Below are 16,734 nucleotides of genomic sequence, written 5' to 3'. Positions count from 1 at the left end.
CTGTTTTAACAGAAGCCCAACATAACAGCTTGTGCAACATGGGCTGCATACAGCCTCTTTTATTTACTGATGTGTTTCCTTTTGTCCATAGCAATTAAGCTGTATTGTAGGCTTCTTTTAGGCAGTTCTGAGCTGCCTCTAACTTTCAGCATTTTACACGTGCAGACATCCCAAATGCTTGATTAGCTGGGAATTGCAGTGCTATATCTGTAGAGAGGAGAGGGCAAACCAGTCATTTTCAAGAGCACTTGGATGCATCTGCTTTTTCTATAGCTAACTAACTAGTTAGTTTAAATCAGTTCCACCTATGTTGTGTTGCATCTTCTGAATTTTACTGAAGAAGGGCTGAGGCCGTTGCATAACTAATTATGGTTGCTCTGCCCAGACCTTTTGTTAGCCTCTTTTACACCTACATGATTCTTCATGTCGCTTCAGAAGCTCATAAAGGGAAGATAATGTTAATGGAAGCATAATTTAAGTTAAAGAATTGATCTTTGTTGTTGTTGAGCCTAGCCAGTGAATACTGATTCCTTAAATATTCTGTGGACTTGCTTTTGTGCCTCACATTTTTGAGAATGGCATCCTCCACCCACAGGGATCTTACACAGTGAGAACAGAGCTGATGCCACAGTAAATGACCATGATGTAAAAATAAAAGGGGGGAGGTCTGGATTTGAGATCATAGCCAAGTACTGGAGTTTGGTACACTGTAACAAAACAGAATAGCTGTTATGTCTTACAGAAGAACTAACAGGTGGAATTGCTGGCATTATTCTGGTTTTTGGTTTTTGCACCTATGTAAATAGAAAGAGATCCTGGCTGCTTTTGTTGATACATGTTGGCATGCTGAGGTGATCTTTTTGGCCTGATAGGCTCTTTTGATCATACTCTGCCTTTTTAGCAACACTTACTATGGTTTGTTAGGAAGGATGGTGTTAAAGTTTTTCTCCTCCTCACCATAACAGTGCTAATCCACTGTTTAAATTAGCCAGGTATTGTTGCAGCTTCATCTGTCTGCTGTTTGAATAGTTACGGTGCCTTCATGAAAAGCTCTTGTTGGACTTCAAAGCTACCATTTAAACACCAACTAACTTTAACAAAATACTTCTGTCTTATCTTGGAATAAAAAATGAGCCATTCAAACAAAAAATTACATGCACCCAAATTATTTGAAGCAACTAGAAGAGAGATCTTTGCTGTTGGCTACAAAGTATGAGCATGGACCAAAAATCAGATCATCATGGTTATTTCAAAGAAAGGCTAAAGGATAACTTCTTAAAGGCAGTTACATGCCACAGTTAAGTATCTACTGGGGTAAAAATGCTTAAATCCCATTAAAAATCAAAGGGAGTTAGGGAACTCCATTGTTAAAATGCCCCAGAAATAAGCTTCAGTGTGACTTATCTTTCTCTGTTACTCTCTAAATTCTTTTGACAGACAGGTCTTACACTTTCTTCTTCTTTAAAAATCCTGCCAGAGAAGAATATGACTTGGGATGTGAATGCCCCCTTCCAAATGGGATTTTGGCCCAGGTACTTAAACCTGTGCCAGTGTCAAAGTCTCACAAAACTGAAAGGGTTTTACATCTGGGAGGGAGTCCCATAGCTATGAGAGAAGGTAAACTGGGAATAGGTTGAAAAAAAAAGACTGATTCTTCACATGCATTTTTTTCCAGCTGCCTATTTGTCCGTCCTTTAAAAGCTACCCTCCACATCCTCTTTCCAAGGAGGTCTCTTTGGTTTCTCCTTTCTCCGCACTGCTGACTCTTTCACTCATTGCAGAACACCTCCCTTCCTTCTCCACGTTGCTCAGCTCTTTCCAGGGAAGAGCAACTGCGTGTCCTCACCCTCCATCCTGCCTTCCCGACTGTCCCAGTCTGAGTGGCGTGCTGAGCCAGCTACACTGTTCTTCAGTGATAAATCATATCATCACCCCTTTCCCCTTTGACATGTCGATTCTTTTTTTTTTTTTCCAAAGAGTTGCATAAACTACCTTTAACCATAGAATACAGGACAGTCTTTGTAACATAAATTTCAAATGCTCTTCAGAAAATCCTGAGTGAAGCTCCCAGTAAACATCAGAGAGCACAAAAGACCCACCCAGTGCCCTGCTTTTAGGTAACTTTTCTGCACTCTGGGTAGGTAGAAAGGGAGCCGGGGAGAGCTATCAGTTCAGTGACACTGATGCACTCCACATTTCTTGCACAGAAAAAAAGAGTTTGGATTAAACTCCCCTGAATTGCAATAATGTGTGCAAAGAGAATAAAATACAGAGCCTTTTAAGGTCACCTCCAACCAAACTGAAGTAAATTAATTAATGAGTAATGTCTTAATGATGTTAGAAGAGCCAATAAGAAATTATTACCATGAATTATTGTAGACCTAGTTAATGTCTGCATGTATGTGTACATAGACATGGTATTTCTACAAAGACTATATTGAGTAACTGAGAAACCTGTGCAAATCTGAGTATGATCTTGATCAGTGCATCTGAAAGGTCTGATTCCCAGGTACTTGTCACATCATCAGTGCTCCAAGAGTGATTTTCAGCACTATAGCAAGGGAGGGACAGGAACCTCTCTCACAAAAGAAAAAGAAAGCACTGTTATTTTTCTTTTCAGTCTATGTCTCCAGGAAAAAAAAAAATGTATAGCCTGCCTTCCCATTTCTCATTCAGGTTTAGTAAAGATCCTTAGTATTTCTGCTGGAGCAATTTGCCTCTCCTCTTTTGTCTCCTGCATCAGTGGGGCATTTTTCAGTAGTTTTCATTTGCGAAACAGGTTTGCAAAAGGTGCTAATTTTGAACATGAAGAGATTTTGTTCATTAATTAGACCTATAAAATCCCTGTGAGGACCCAGGGTAAGGTGGGTGACCTCACTACCTATCAGCTTTCACTAGCAAAGTGAGCTCCGCATGTGAACCGAGCCCCTGCCATGAACTGTGCTGCCGACTAGATCCATTTGTACGGGCATCCTGGATGCTTGGCCTCATCTGCGTGGGGACATTTGTTGAGCAGCACAGCTACAGCAGTCCAGGGGCACAGCTGCAGAGAGCTTTAGTGAAGATTGACTGGATCAATATTCCTATCATTGCTTATGTCAAGTAATGAAATCCATTATTACTTGTATCAAGTGTGCCCCATGGCACGTAAATTTGCATGTGGCTACACATAATATGCAGGATATAGTGTGTTTGTGCAGCTATTTTTGTGTAGATAAATTGTGAGGACAAGCCTTAGAAATGCAAAAAAAGTATGGCGATATACACAATATATAAAATTGAACTCCCTCTTCTTCCATTGCATCAGACCAGCAGGAGTAAGAAGAAAACAACGCAATTTCACTCTTTATAGCTGCAGCGGCTAGAAACAAGGATGTATAAAGAAGAGATCTCTGGCACAGAAAGAAGGCATGTTGGCAAAAAATAAATCCCAAGAGGAAGCTTGCACTCTAGGGACTTACGGTTTCCCTGGGGGTAGGAGAAGGCTGTGTTAGGTGCTCTGCTCCAGTTGACCCTTCTGAGACACTTCAGCAAAAGTTCCTCTTGACTTCAGCAGGAGTTAACCTGCAAGCGAGGGGAATACCCAAGAGAGGTTATGCATTTAGAAAACATGATAAACTTGTTGGGTTGGATGCTTTGGAAGAAAAGGGCATTTTTACAAATGGGGATTGTTCTGGGCAGGTCACAATTCTCCTGCCAGCTGCCCTGCTGCTGTTCATGCTTCATCCTAAACTGCTTGTGTTGCTTCTGTAATGATAGTTCTGTCTTCCTCCTAGGTATTTCTCTTATAGCAATAATGCCATCTTCTTTTACATTTACTGCTAGCAGCACCACAAACCACCATCCTGTTTGCCTTCTTTATTGCAGCTGCATATGGGGCAGAAGGCTTTAGGGACTTTCATGCAATAATTCCCAAATCTTTTTCCCGTAAGTATACTGCAAACTCAGCTCACTACAGACCATTTCCATCTAGTTCCTGCCTTTATGATTTTTGTTTGTGTCATTTCACTTCTCAGTAATGTACGTTTCTCTGCATATGCTACCAAAGGGCTTAAGTAGTCTGGTCTTTTTGCTTTGCTTACATGTATTTTGTCTTAACTTAACACAAAGCCTAACTCAAAAGCCACCTTCTCCAAATCCCTGGCAGACAAGGAGCCTGTAACTGTTTTGTACAAACATACATATATTAAAAATATTTTTCTAGTAATTAAGAGAAAAAAATTATGTGAAAATTATGGAAAATCTGTCATATGCTTAAGCCAAACCATTCACCATGTTGAAAACAGCAGTACCGGGTTATAGTCCACTAAATTTGCAGAATAGTGTAGATCACTTCTGTTTAGCCAGTCATACCATTTTTGTAAATCACTGGTCATTGATTTTTTTATTATTTTTTTTTCATATCTGAAATTATTCCACTTTTTTAGCATACATGTTAAAGGAAAACCTGTTCATTATGATGTGCATTTATTCTGCCTTGCATATGATTTCTACTAAAAATGCAATATTTGAAAAAATCATTAAAATGCCTAGATTGATAGACTTTATAAAAGGTGTCCAGTCAAGCACTGTTCAGAAATGTGAACACCTTTATGCTCAGCGTGTTTCCCAGTAGGATTTTGAGTCAGATACTCTCATTGGTCACATTCCTGCAACCTTCCTGGGACACCTGGAAGGTTGCAGGGTGTAGCAGAGAAGTTTGTCAAACCTTTCATTTTCAAATGAATGTCAAGGTCTTTCATTTCTCGAGGTAATTATTGCCCATAGATGTCATTGCTACACCACCACTTATGAACAGGGCTACCATGAAACTGCTGTTCCACAAAATTAAAAGAATTGGCCTTTATTTGGTGAAACAGACCCCTTGTGTACTCAGCTAGCCATTAAAATATGTGCTCCCCTTTTTGGGGTGGTGTGAGGTGAAGGAATAGGTTTTTCACCGAAGGGAAAGTAAGATTTGAGGCAATGAAATGGTCTTTTTCAGCCTAAGAACTATTTCTTTTCACAAAAATCATCAGATTAGAAACAAGGGAAATAACTTAAATACATTTTATTCTACACAAAATGTCACACAGTCCTGTTGAAAGAAAAGGAATGGATACTGGCATTAACTGATCTGAATCTTGGCCCTTTTCTGTAACATTTAGGATTGCTGTGCTCACATCAGATCAAATTTACCAACCTATGTGTTATCACCTGTAGTGAGGCTATGCCAGATTTATACCTGAAATCTTCTAGCTGCATGAAGTTGTCACCTATGGCATTATAACACAAATGACTTCTTGAATAAAGTCAAAACAGTTCTCCCGCCCACCTTTGTTGATTTGACTGCTTTTTTGGTGGTAGCTCATGGCTGTAAAGTTCCTCTCTTCTAACTCAGTGATCCTAATCCTGCTGTCCTAGAGACACCATTATTACTCCTGTAATTTCCTGTAATGCTAGTTCTTGCTCTTAAGTTCTTCCTTCCATCCTTCCCCACCCTGGTTTCTTTATCAGTGTTTGTACCCTTTGCTTTCTTATTGTCTTGCTTACCCCATAGAACTGCAAGCCAAATATTTGGATTCAGTACAACCCTCAGGATCTTCCTGCCTGGTGGAGAATGTTGCATTTCCAGCTCATTTTCGTCCACTGTCTTTGATGAGTTACTTTCACAATTGTTTCAGACAAATCCATGTAAAGTAGATTCATTTTAAGTTTCATTCCAATTAGCCTGAATTGTCAAAATGTACATTGCAACTGCAGAAGTCTCAAAATGATCTAGGAACAGACTTGTTATTTGGATTCCCAGCTCCCTGGATGCCTTGTATTTGTCTCACTGATATTCACTGTTCATTGTTCCATGTGTTACAAACTTGTCGCATTGTCCATAGAAATGTAGTCATGCTTGTAGCTTTTGTTATTTAGGCATATTATACATGCTGTTTAGAAGTAATCGTCTTTAATGTGATTGTTTCTTTGCCACCGTATTTATTCTGTAACAAAACTGAGTGGCATCCTGTATTGTTTTTTTCAGCTGGTAATATTAAAATAGAGACTCAGAGTGATGAAGAGAATGGGCGTGCCTGTGAAATGAATGGGGAAGAATGTGCGGAGGATTTACGAATGCTTGATACCTCGGGAGAGAAAATGAATGGCTCACACAATGGCCCAGGCAGCAAGGCTATGTCAGGAGTTGGAGGCATTCGACTTCCTAACGGAAAGCTAAAATGTGATATCTGTGGGATAATTTGCATCGGTCCCAATGTGCTCATGGTTCACAAACGAAGCCACACTGGTAAGGCCTGCCATAGTTTTTCCTCTAGTTGACATGAATTGGCCACATATTAGGAACTAAGATATTTTCTGTATCATGTACATGTTCCTTCTTGTAAAATAATGAATCATCAGTGGGCATTTGGAACTCAGTTATTTTGTTAGACCATTTCAGACAGCACAGGAATTGAGATTTCTTCTTGATGGAGTCCATCTGTTGATCTAGAAATTCTGCAGGGTGTTTGCTTTGAAGCTACATGAAAAAATCAAGTTTTTTTAAAAAAAGTAAAGAAGTCTTGTTTAATTTCTAAGACATTTCTAAGAATTCCTGAAGAAAAACCCATTTGTGGCTAAGTCTGAAATCAACCCAGTTCTAATGTTTCCAATAATGCAACAAAGCTTATTAAGGATCAGTGACTATGAGAGTGATATTAAGGGAACTGTACTGGCAGTCTTCATAAAAAGGGGTTAATTTCATGTCAAATGTTTTATGAAGTAAAAACAGGTATTGTCACTGGTCAAGTCTGGACTAAAGGGTTTCCACTAAAACACTGAAAGAAACATGTAAAGTTGCTGTGCTCCATAGGGATGCTTTTTATTATACAGTGCTGTGAATCTTCTCGCCTCAATTTTCTAATTCTAAATAGTCTCAAAGAGTGCAAAAAATGAAGAGGTGGAAACAAATGAAGAAGTAAAGACCAGGGTGAGTCTCATCTTACCTGATATAAGCTGTCTAAATGTTAGGCTTCCAATCGAAACTTTTAAGGCCATCCATAGTCAAAGGAGAAGAACTGAACTGTACTGTTGTGCTACACAAGTTACTTTGAAAACAAAAAAATAAATAGATTTGCATTTTTGCATGAATATTCAAATGAGACAGAACTTTCAAGTATTTTTAAGGTATGAACAACCTGTCCAATGGTTAGATTCCACTGAAATAGTCATGGTAGCGAACACATACTTTCTTCCTCCGCATCCCCTCAGTCATGCTTAAATGATTTTCCCAGAACTACTAAGGAGTGAGATTAGCAAAGTGTTTTCAGAGTTTAATGGAGAGGATCCATGAAAAGACCCCGAGTGTCATCCATTCCTCCCAGTGCTAATGTCTGTCATTGTAACTGTGGCTGTTCAGGCTCTGGAAGGGTGCGATCTGTTAGCAAAACGTGGGTTAGCCACCTTCAGAAGCAGTGCTGGTGGTAGTTAGCAATGCTGTTACGTTGCCTACTTCAAAGTACTCTTCAATTCAATATGATAAATCCCTCTGTCAGGGAAGAGCAGGTAATTATCTTTATTGGAAAAACCACAACTAGTTCTCAGAAGAGAGGCTGCAGCCTACTTCCTAGATAGAATAAAATGCTTGTTGGTAAATTGTTTCCTTTTTTTTTTTTTTTTTTAATTGAATGTTAACGTAATCCTTTAAAAGTTGATAAAATGTATATGGAAAATTACTTGGACACGAAGCCTTTTAAACAGACCCATGGGCTTGAAGAGGACGCTGTGGTAGTTGAAATAAAATGTTGCAACTTCACAGGTATTTAGGAGAAGTCTTTGTTTTTGTTGAAGGAGGCTGCTCTTTTATTAAGAGCATGCTGTTGCTGCTTTGGAGGAGCTGGTTCGGGTCCCTGAGAGGGAGAGGCAGTGTTTGCACCAGGGCTGAACGGCCTGTGTGTGGACACGCCTGGTTTTAGGGAGAGCTGCCTTTGCTACTAGTGCAGCGGTTGGTACCCGACAGGCCAAGTCTCCGCAGGATGAGCTGGGCTGCCTGTTCCCTGTGACATCCCCAGGGGCTACCTCACTGGTTTCCCTGGCACTGAGCTCCAGTTGCCTGAACTCCCTGCCTGGCAAAGGGACTCATGTGCCTGCCGAGGGTGCTCAGGGCGCTACCATGCCAGGACTGTCACTCAGAGACTTCTCCACCCTTTGCAGAGCCCTCCCCTTGCCAACAAGACCCTCTTTTTAATCAGAGGATGTAGTTAAAACCTACAGTGGAAGCATCCCATGAGCAGCACTTTGCTTAGCAGGACCTCCTTCTTTTACACTTAATAAAACTAAAGGGTGTGAAGTTGCCCCCCTGAGTCCTTCCATGGAAAGAAAGCCTTTGCTTTCCCTCCCACCTTGCCCTCAGCTCCTCTCCTGAGCATCCTTTTTGAGTAAGCTCAGGTTTTTCCAGGGCTAGCAAGGGAGTGAGGCTTGGAGCTAGTAGTTTAAATTAAAGGGACGTCATTGGAAACAGTAGTGACTGCTTTTCCTTTCAGCTGTGCTGTGAAAATTAAAGTAGAAATGGGATATACTATTACAGACATTTAACTGAAGCCCATTTCAATACATGCCCAGTGAAGGAATAAGCCTCACAAATGAATTACTTTGCTGCTAATTCATGTAAAACCTGCATATGCAGTGAGGTTTCCTTAAATAAATACTTGATAAGTGAACAAAACTCTAGCGCACTAAAGTGCCAAAATAAAATGACTGCCTGACCTGATAAAAGGCATAATTACTTTTAATGAATACACCTGCCAAGTGCAGATATGCAGGGCAGCACCTGACATTTCTGCCCCCTCCTGTCTGTAAGCAGCTGTACAGCACTCGCTGCTTCCTAGCACCTTACCTGTTGCTCCTGTCTGTGGAGCGAAACCCACTCACAGATGCCCAACTCTCCTCACTCTCCTTCCCAAAGGCTTTCAGTATGTTGATTTTCTCCAGCTTGCTGCTGTCTTGCTTGGTGTTTAGGAAAAAGGAGATTTGGAAAGGAGAGAGAAACACCTCAGGGTGTAGATTGAGGCTTCTCTTGCTCAGTGTGCACATAAGTGTGTTCATGTGTGCCTGTAGATATATATTTATGTATGTGTGCTTATATATGTGTGTCTAGGTATACATATTCCCTCCTGATGTATACACTCCCTTAACTTAAGCCACCATTTAGTTCACTTAAGTCTGTTAGCTGGGTCTGAATGTCTCAAATTTATTTAGAAAACTAATGTCCATTGAAGAATGAGCATTTAAAAAAAGAGAAGAAAGCTATGCATGTCTCTGCATATTAGGTGATGTTGTCATTATATTGTTTAAGAAATGAGAAAGATTTCAATTAAGATGACGAATATTCTTCACTAAGTAGTCGGGGGCTCATGCTCCCACTAAGGCTTGTGAATCACTGCAGTGGTAGTGGACTCAGTTCAGGGGTCCCATTGCACTTTTCTCTCCTGGGCCCACATTCGTCCATAGCTACACACCATGTAGCGCAATCCACCCAGGATAGACGTGTGCTGTTCAGAACTGGCTAGACAATAACACACAAAGCTGACTGTATAAACAAAAGATGCATTATGCGTTTTTTCTTTCAGTCCTGTCCACGCCCAGTAACCTTCCATCAGCGACCATCTCCATCCTAGCAGGGCTGGGAGCTTTGCTGGGCTCACAGGGCAGGTCTTCCCCACCTGGGTAGTTGCAGCATGGATGACCAATGGCCCGCCAAGCTACACATAGTTGCAGGGTCTTATCACCACCAAAAGACCTTGTACTTTCCCTTGTACAGCAAAGTGAATGCAGGTTCCCTTTACATTTGATCCCAGTTTTGTAGAAATATTTTATGTGCAGTAGTCTCATTTGAAATGCTCCATCTGTCTGTCTTCCTGGTGCAAGATTTCACCCTGTAATTGTGAGAGCTGTAGGCTGGAGATACATTTCATTCTTGCTTTGCTTTACATTTCATTCCTGAAGTACTTTTACGATCTTCATTTTCTCCTTTTAACACTCCTCTGAGTAAAAATAACAGAAATGAATGCTAGAAAAGCTGTTTAGTAAGAATTAACCATTTCTTCTAAATTTGTGTCCCCCATGACAAACTTCTTCATTACTGTTTCAGTCCATTTCTCAAAAATACCTTCCACGCTGAGTAACTGCCCCAGAGATTAAGAGGTAAAGCAGACAGGCTCTTAGCCGTTTTCTTTTTCCCCTAGCAACTACTGTGCATGGCATATGAAGTATATTGCAAAATCCTGTAAGGCTAATGCTGGCATTTTTGTGGGTCACCCCAGCTGAACCTGTTGCGGATACAGGTTAGATGAAAACAGCTACCTGATGGACAAAGAAAATGAGTTCATACGGCTTGACAGGGACTATGCTGACCTGATTGAAGCCATTTGACCAATGAAAATCCCTTGACATAAAGCAGATTCATTTTACTGTTTGCTGAATGCTAAAGTTGCCAGCCCTAACGGTAGAATTTGCACATTTTTGGGTTGGGACTGCGCTGCTGATTTTCAACTGTTCTACTGCATTACCCAAAAGTAAAAAATTATCATACTGCTCATATATGCACACATATGGACATACAAGTTGGTCCTTAGATGTGCAAAATAATACATGATGGTTACGTGAGAGAGGAGAAAGAAATTGTTTAACTTGCTTTTATTTTTTTTATATTTTAACTTCAGCATTGAGATTTTAAATTTAACATTATTGTTACATAAAGAAAATTGAAACTAAGAACAGGTCATCTCTGGGCTGTTTTTAATATTGTCAATGCATTATAATTACTATAGCAGATTGTATTTATGCTTAAGAGAAACAAAATTCAGCAAATGAGTTTCAAGGGCTGCTTTGACTTAGTTGAGGGCTACGGAGAAGCGGGCATGCAGGGGTGGTTCCTGCTGATGGAGTGCTCTCATGTATAAATATACCTTTACTCCTATCTGGTACAACTGAAAACATATCTCCCACTGATTTAAGAAAAGGCCTCATCTATCTTAAATTTCAAAAAAACAGCTAAGTGAATAAAGAGGCATATTGATTTGAAACAGCATTAAAAAGCAAACAACTGCCATATTAATTTTTGCAAAGGCTAGTTGCTTGGCTTCCTTGATAACAGCACCAGTTTAGATGAATCAAGGCTGTGTCTCTTCAAGTTTTTCCCTGTGTCCATCCAAAGTGTAGACCAGCAGAGCCCGTTTGTGCAGCTCCTCTCTCATACCTTACCTAGAGAAGGGCTGGGACTTCAGCATGGAAGTACAGGGCTTCCTTTGCACTGTCTTAACTTATGTGATTTTACTCTCTCTTTTTCTCTTTCTTTCTCTGTCTCTTTCCTGATTTGGCTGCTTAGGGACGGACAGGTAATGGAGAAGAAATTGAAAGGGAAAATACAGGGAAAATGTAAATGAAAAGAAGTTATTATAACTGTTATAATGAAGTGCCTTTCATTTAAATATAAGAATGTAACGCTGAAATGAACTTGTGATCCTGAAATGCATTTTTAATGAGTTTCCTTTTTATTTTGCTGCTTCAGTGGCATATTTTAAAGACCCTTTGAAAAAAGCCACATTAAAAACCCCACCAAATGCCACAACATGCAAAATTGGATATTGGTTTATTCCAAAACTGCTGATCAGGAAGAGTGGCTCTTCAACACAAAATGTTGCAGTCACTTTATTTAAATGAGTTTGAATTTGCATTGTGATGTGCCATTCTGATTTAGAAAAAAAAAATTAGATTTTCAGATCAAATTGACCCAGCCAGTGAAGCATTAAGAAACTGGCAGGTTTAGTCTGAAAGCCTCATGTTATATCAAACCTGCAGCCGGTGGAAGTCACAGAGCAGCAGTGAGAAAACAACTTTCTCACTGAAATATTTCTCTTGTTACCACGTAAGTTTTTTTGTTCTCATATATTTCCTCCTTCTCCCCATAGGAGAACGCCCTTTCCAGTGCAATCAGTGTGGAGCCTCCTTTACACAGAAGGGCAACCTTCTGCGCCACATAAAGTTGCACTCGGGTGAAAAGCCCTTCAAGTGTCACCTGTGTAACTACGCCTGCCGTCGCAGGGATGCCCTGACAGGACACCTGAGGACTCACTCAGGTAAGTGAAGGTGTGGAACCATCCAGGGGCACTCATCACTGCATCCAATGAGGAGATGGTGGGGGCGTTTGTGGCCACCAAGCCTGAGAGGTCTCCTCACCCTGGGGAGGCGAGTAGCCCCATGTTAGGGTTAACCAAGCTGTGAGCTGGCCGTAGTGTTTTAGCAGCAAAGAAATGACTAAACACATCTCATGCTTATGATCCTTCACCAGAACTGTTTTTACCCATACTTCTTGACTGACCAAAAGTTTCTGTATTAGGGTTTCACCTTACAAGTCCCATGTGAGTAATCCATTTCATGGAACTACGAATGTCAAATAAAGCTGATGAATGTTTTAGGGTTTGTATGGCATTTATCTGCATCTAGAGATAATATAAAGGTCTGAACACAGTAGGTTTTAAGTCACAAAGTCTCACAAACCTCCAGCCTGGTAGTCATTCTTAACCTAAGGAGCGAATACCACCTACAGCATTTAGCAGCAGTTATTTGTTGTACCTTGTTATTACAAGTACTTTGAAAGAGAAAGGGTAGGGAAGAAGAAGAGGGTGGGAGAGAGAAAGATCATAATCTTCCAAAAAAGAGGACTCTGCTAGAGTTTTTCAGTATTGTGTCTCAACAGTAATGTGGAGATCTGAACAAATATTTTTGAATAGCTGCACTTTTTCATTACCATGAAACTCTCATTGTTTGACAGAAGCCATGGTCACATACCTTCTGTGAAGCAAAACCACTTTAACACCTTTAAACTGCCTTTAAAAGCAGAGTCTTGTCTCATCTAGTTTCCCAAGCTAAGCTGGAAATGCAAATTGTTGTTTGGATAGTAGACCTCCAAAACGCATTGCCAGAACCAACACTGTTAACTTTACTTGTGAAAGTTGGCTTTGGGACCAAGTTCTGGAAGGGGAATTCTTGCAGTGACGTTTTTGTATTGCACAAAATGAAAGAAATTCTTCTCTAACGCATACATTATATAATAACATTCCTAGTGTTGGTCCCAGATGTCCAAAATAGTTTCAGCTTCTCCTGTTCAGTCCTGGCCTGACTCAGGAAAGCACATCTCTCAAATACTATTTAGCCTCCCTCCTCCTTGCTGTTACTGATTTTCATGGCTGCACAGTTTAAAACATAATTTTTCATATATACATGAAATTATACCTAGACATTTGTCAAACTCTGAGGATTCCACAGATAAAGAGACAATGCCTAAACTATAGACTCTGATTAATTCCTGTAATTGGCAAATTGACATCAGTACATCATAAACAAGTTGGATGTCTGAGTCTCATTTTCACCTGAAAATTTGTAAATAAAAACAAAAGTTAAGCTGTGTAACCATCTAAAATTCTGAAATCACATATAAGGTGACAGTCTCGTCACACTAAGATAGAAAATTCAGGTCCAGCAGTCAATGAAACTGTATAGTTACTGCAAAATTCCTAGAACTACATCTGGATTGGTGTAACAGAAAAAAATGTTGTCATGCCATTTCTCTTGAATTTCCAGAAACAGAAAACATGAAATCTACCATCGTCTTGTAAGGGTTGAGCTGGTTCTGGCTACATCAGAACTCACATCCAGTCGTGGGCAGGTGTCTGTCTGTACCTACACCACCAGTTCCCCCATTGGCAGTCTCTGTAGGAGCTAGGCACTAAATCAGCTACGCTCAGACCTTGGAAGGTGTTTCAGTTTCTAACTATGTAGATGCTGTTTTTGAAGATTTAATGTCGCAGTCCTTATCTGATGTGAATAATCTGAAATCAGCTTGCAGCACCCACAGAATAGGCCTGTAGATGTAAAGATATACAACTTGTTTTCCATTAGGTTTTTTTTCCTTCTTCTTCTTAAATTCACAAAATCTTTCTTCAGTTCACCACAGCATGAGTTTGTTTTTGGGGTGGTCTTTTTTTCCTGTTATTCTTACCATTATTAATATGCTGTTTAATATCTCATCTGAATCTCTCAAGTAATTCTGTTTTTTCCAGTTGGGAAACCCCATAAGTGTGGATACTGTGGTCGCAGCTATAAGCAGCGCAGCTCTTTGGAAGAACATAAAGAACGCTGTCATAACTACCTGCAAGCCATGAATATCCCAAGCAGCCTTTATTCAGGTAATAAACATGTCCATTTGGGGACTGACGCTGTCTTGTCACTTACGCAGAAAAAGAAGTGCAGAAGGAACAGTAGTACCATTTTTGGCATTTTTTGCATTGCGGAGGCACACACCCCCCATACGTTTGATATTGCATTGGCTGTTGTTTTGTTTAGCTCAAAGAAAAAGCTCAGGCATATAGCAAAACACTTGCAAGAGCTGGGAAATTTCTGTTCACCATCTCAAGGCAGTATGGGCAGTATGACTACATCATCTCAACACCTTTCCCTTTTGTTTGAAGTCTTGTATCACAGTACTCTTGTGGATTCTTAATGAAGACTTAATACCAGTATTCTAGGTAGAGTAGCACTGCACATCTCCTGCCCTTCCCACGCACAGCTTAAGGGGTTTACTTGACCATTGGGACCAACTCATCTAACCAGGGTGAGCCATCTGTCTTTGATCTCACTCTTCCAAGCAAGAGGACATGAAGCCAGAGGCATTTGATTTAGCCAGTTTGACTGAGACAGCCCAGAAAGGATAATAATTTGTTTACATTGACCATCTCAGCCTCCTCTTTAGAAGAACACTGGGGGGGGGGGGGGAGCTGTTGTGCTTCCCTGAGAGACCAGTGCTATGATGAAGGTAAAACCCAGTTTCTTGGAGAACATAAAATCTAAACCTATACCCAGAAAGAGAGCAAGCAGCTATTGGGGTTTGGATATTTATTTTTTTAACAAAGATCCTAAAGATCTGCATGGTATTGATCACAGTAAATAACCATAAAAAATCCCTTGGATGTGTAGTTTTAGATAGAGAATATGAGATCCAGTTTCTGTGGTGGAGTTTAAGCCCATCCAGTAAGTTGCATTTCTGGCATACCTTTTTGATCCTGTCAGTATATGTTATTTAGTTTGTCAAATGACAAAAATGGAAGGTTCTCTCTGACCTATTTGCAATGATGCCTCATTTAATAGTTTATATCTGGACAGAACCTGAATATGTTTTTACATGCTATCAAATAATGTAAAGTATATGCACATAATGATGGCAGTGAATACAGCTGAGATGCTTCTGGCAGACAGCATGTTAGAGCAGCGCCCCTTCTAATTTTATTGAGGGGTTGGAGAATGTATAAATAGAAAAGCTGAATGTAATATACAGTAGGCAGCAATACTTACTCCTCAAAGAGGTGATAGGATTTAGAAGCAAATATTCAGTCTCGCCTGGGTTTTGAATTTTCAGTATCAGGTACATGGATTTGAATGTCTGCACACAGAATGTGAAAATCTGTGTGAATGAGTAGCTGAAGTACTACTAAAGTCTTAGTAAGCAAAATGTCCAGGTGAAACTGGTGTCATGAATCCTAAACCTTAATAGACTATACAATTTTAGAGGCGGACCTTTGTTTGTAGCAGATCATGACAGGAGAGTTTACACTAGCTTAGGACTGAATATCTAGTATCTCAGTGGGATGAAAACTTGGGGAATTCATGAATGCTTTGGAAGGATTACTTCTTCCTTGCATATAATTACTTCTTCGTTGCATATACTGAAAGTATCATATAAATGATATAATAAAAGTGCTTTCTCAAATTAGGAAAAAAATTAGAGGATTAACTTTGGGGTTTAGACCTTATATTCAGCTAAATGCTTCACTCTTAAAAAAATTAAGTACTCAGTTAATAAATCAATTCTTTATGTTTCTAAAAAACACTTTCCTGCATTTTTCCTAGTATTTTGCATTCTAATCTATTCTGCTTCACTGCAAACATACCATTTTGCCATGTTTACATTATTTCCTTTATAAACTCTTACAAAAAGATGAAAATAAGCAATGAAACACTTGAGAATGAGTGGGTTGTCCTGGGATTTTTAGTGCATTCTACATTATATCTAGAAAAGCAAGTAGCTATACTACCACTGTTCTTACAGTATTTCAAGGTGTGATATGGAGCTATTAGAGCCATAATTCAGGCTTTTTTTTTTTTTTTCCACCAGACTGAAAAAACTTGGTGTGAAAATCTGCTAGGGCATCTGATTTGACATTCTGCTACATCAGGATTGCTCTTTACTGCATTTTTTTTTTAAGTACTTTGTGCAGTATACATAGAAAAAATGTGAGTTGAAAGGACCTAAACCGATTGATGCTTTCCATCAGCTTGTAAATCTAACAAATATAATTTAAAAAGTACTTAAGTAAGGGAAAGATCCAGCAAAGAGTAGTAAAGATAGGAACAAGAGATTGTATTTATATTTTCACTTTTGTTTGCTTTCGTTAAGAGGAGATTCAGCATAAAATTAGGAACCTGCTGAATTTAATGGCAAAATTCTTATTTTAGAGGGCTAGAATCTCACTGTCCATATGAAGTTCTTGTCTTACAGATATTACTTGGTGTCTTGCATTTGAATTGAGTGGTAGTGTGCTGAAGTCTTACCAGGCCTATATAAAATAGAAGAAATAGTTTATGAAGTTTTAAAAGGGTCAATTACAATTTTTCAGTCACTTGTGGATTTTCATTTGGAAACTTTTTTTTTTTTTC

At 39.6% G+C, this 16,734-nt stretch overlaps 1 protein-coding gene across 16 annotated transcripts in view; it reads left to right on the top strand.

Moving 5' to 3' along the window:
• IKZF1 (IKAROS family zinc finger 1) overlaps nucleotides 1–16,734 on the top strand; it is a 70,779-nt gene that overhangs the window by 43,464 nt on the left and 10,581 nt on the right. For 9 of the 16 annotated variants that reach the window (XM_056330467.1, XM_056330468.1, XM_056330466.1 and 6 more), the window contains exons 4-7: nucleotides 3,868–3,927; nucleotides 6,014–6,274; nucleotides 11,934–12,101; nucleotides 14,085–14,210. In XM_056330467.1, coding sequence (XP_056186442.1) covers nucleotides 3,868–3,927; nucleotides 6,014–6,274; nucleotides 11,934–12,101; nucleotides 14,085–14,210 — 615 coding nt within the window. The remainder of the gene's footprint in view (nucleotides 1–3,867; nucleotides 3,928–6,013; nucleotides 6,275–11,933; nucleotides 12,102–14,084; nucleotides 14,211–16,734) is intronic. The other 7 variants (XM_056330470.1, XM_056330462.1, XM_056330472.1 and 4 more) reach the window with 2 other exon arrangements.

This window comes from Falco biarmicus, chromosome 3, assembly GCF_023638135.1.
Source record: "Falco biarmicus isolate bFalBia1 chromosome 3, bFalBia1.pri, whole genome shotgun sequence".
Classification (NCBI taxonomy): Eukaryota; Metazoa; Chordata; class Aves; order Falconiformes; family Falconidae; genus Falco; species Falco biarmicus.
The sequence above is the reverse complement of the archived record's forward strand: the minus strand, read 5'-3'. Positions and strand labels throughout refer to the sequence as shown.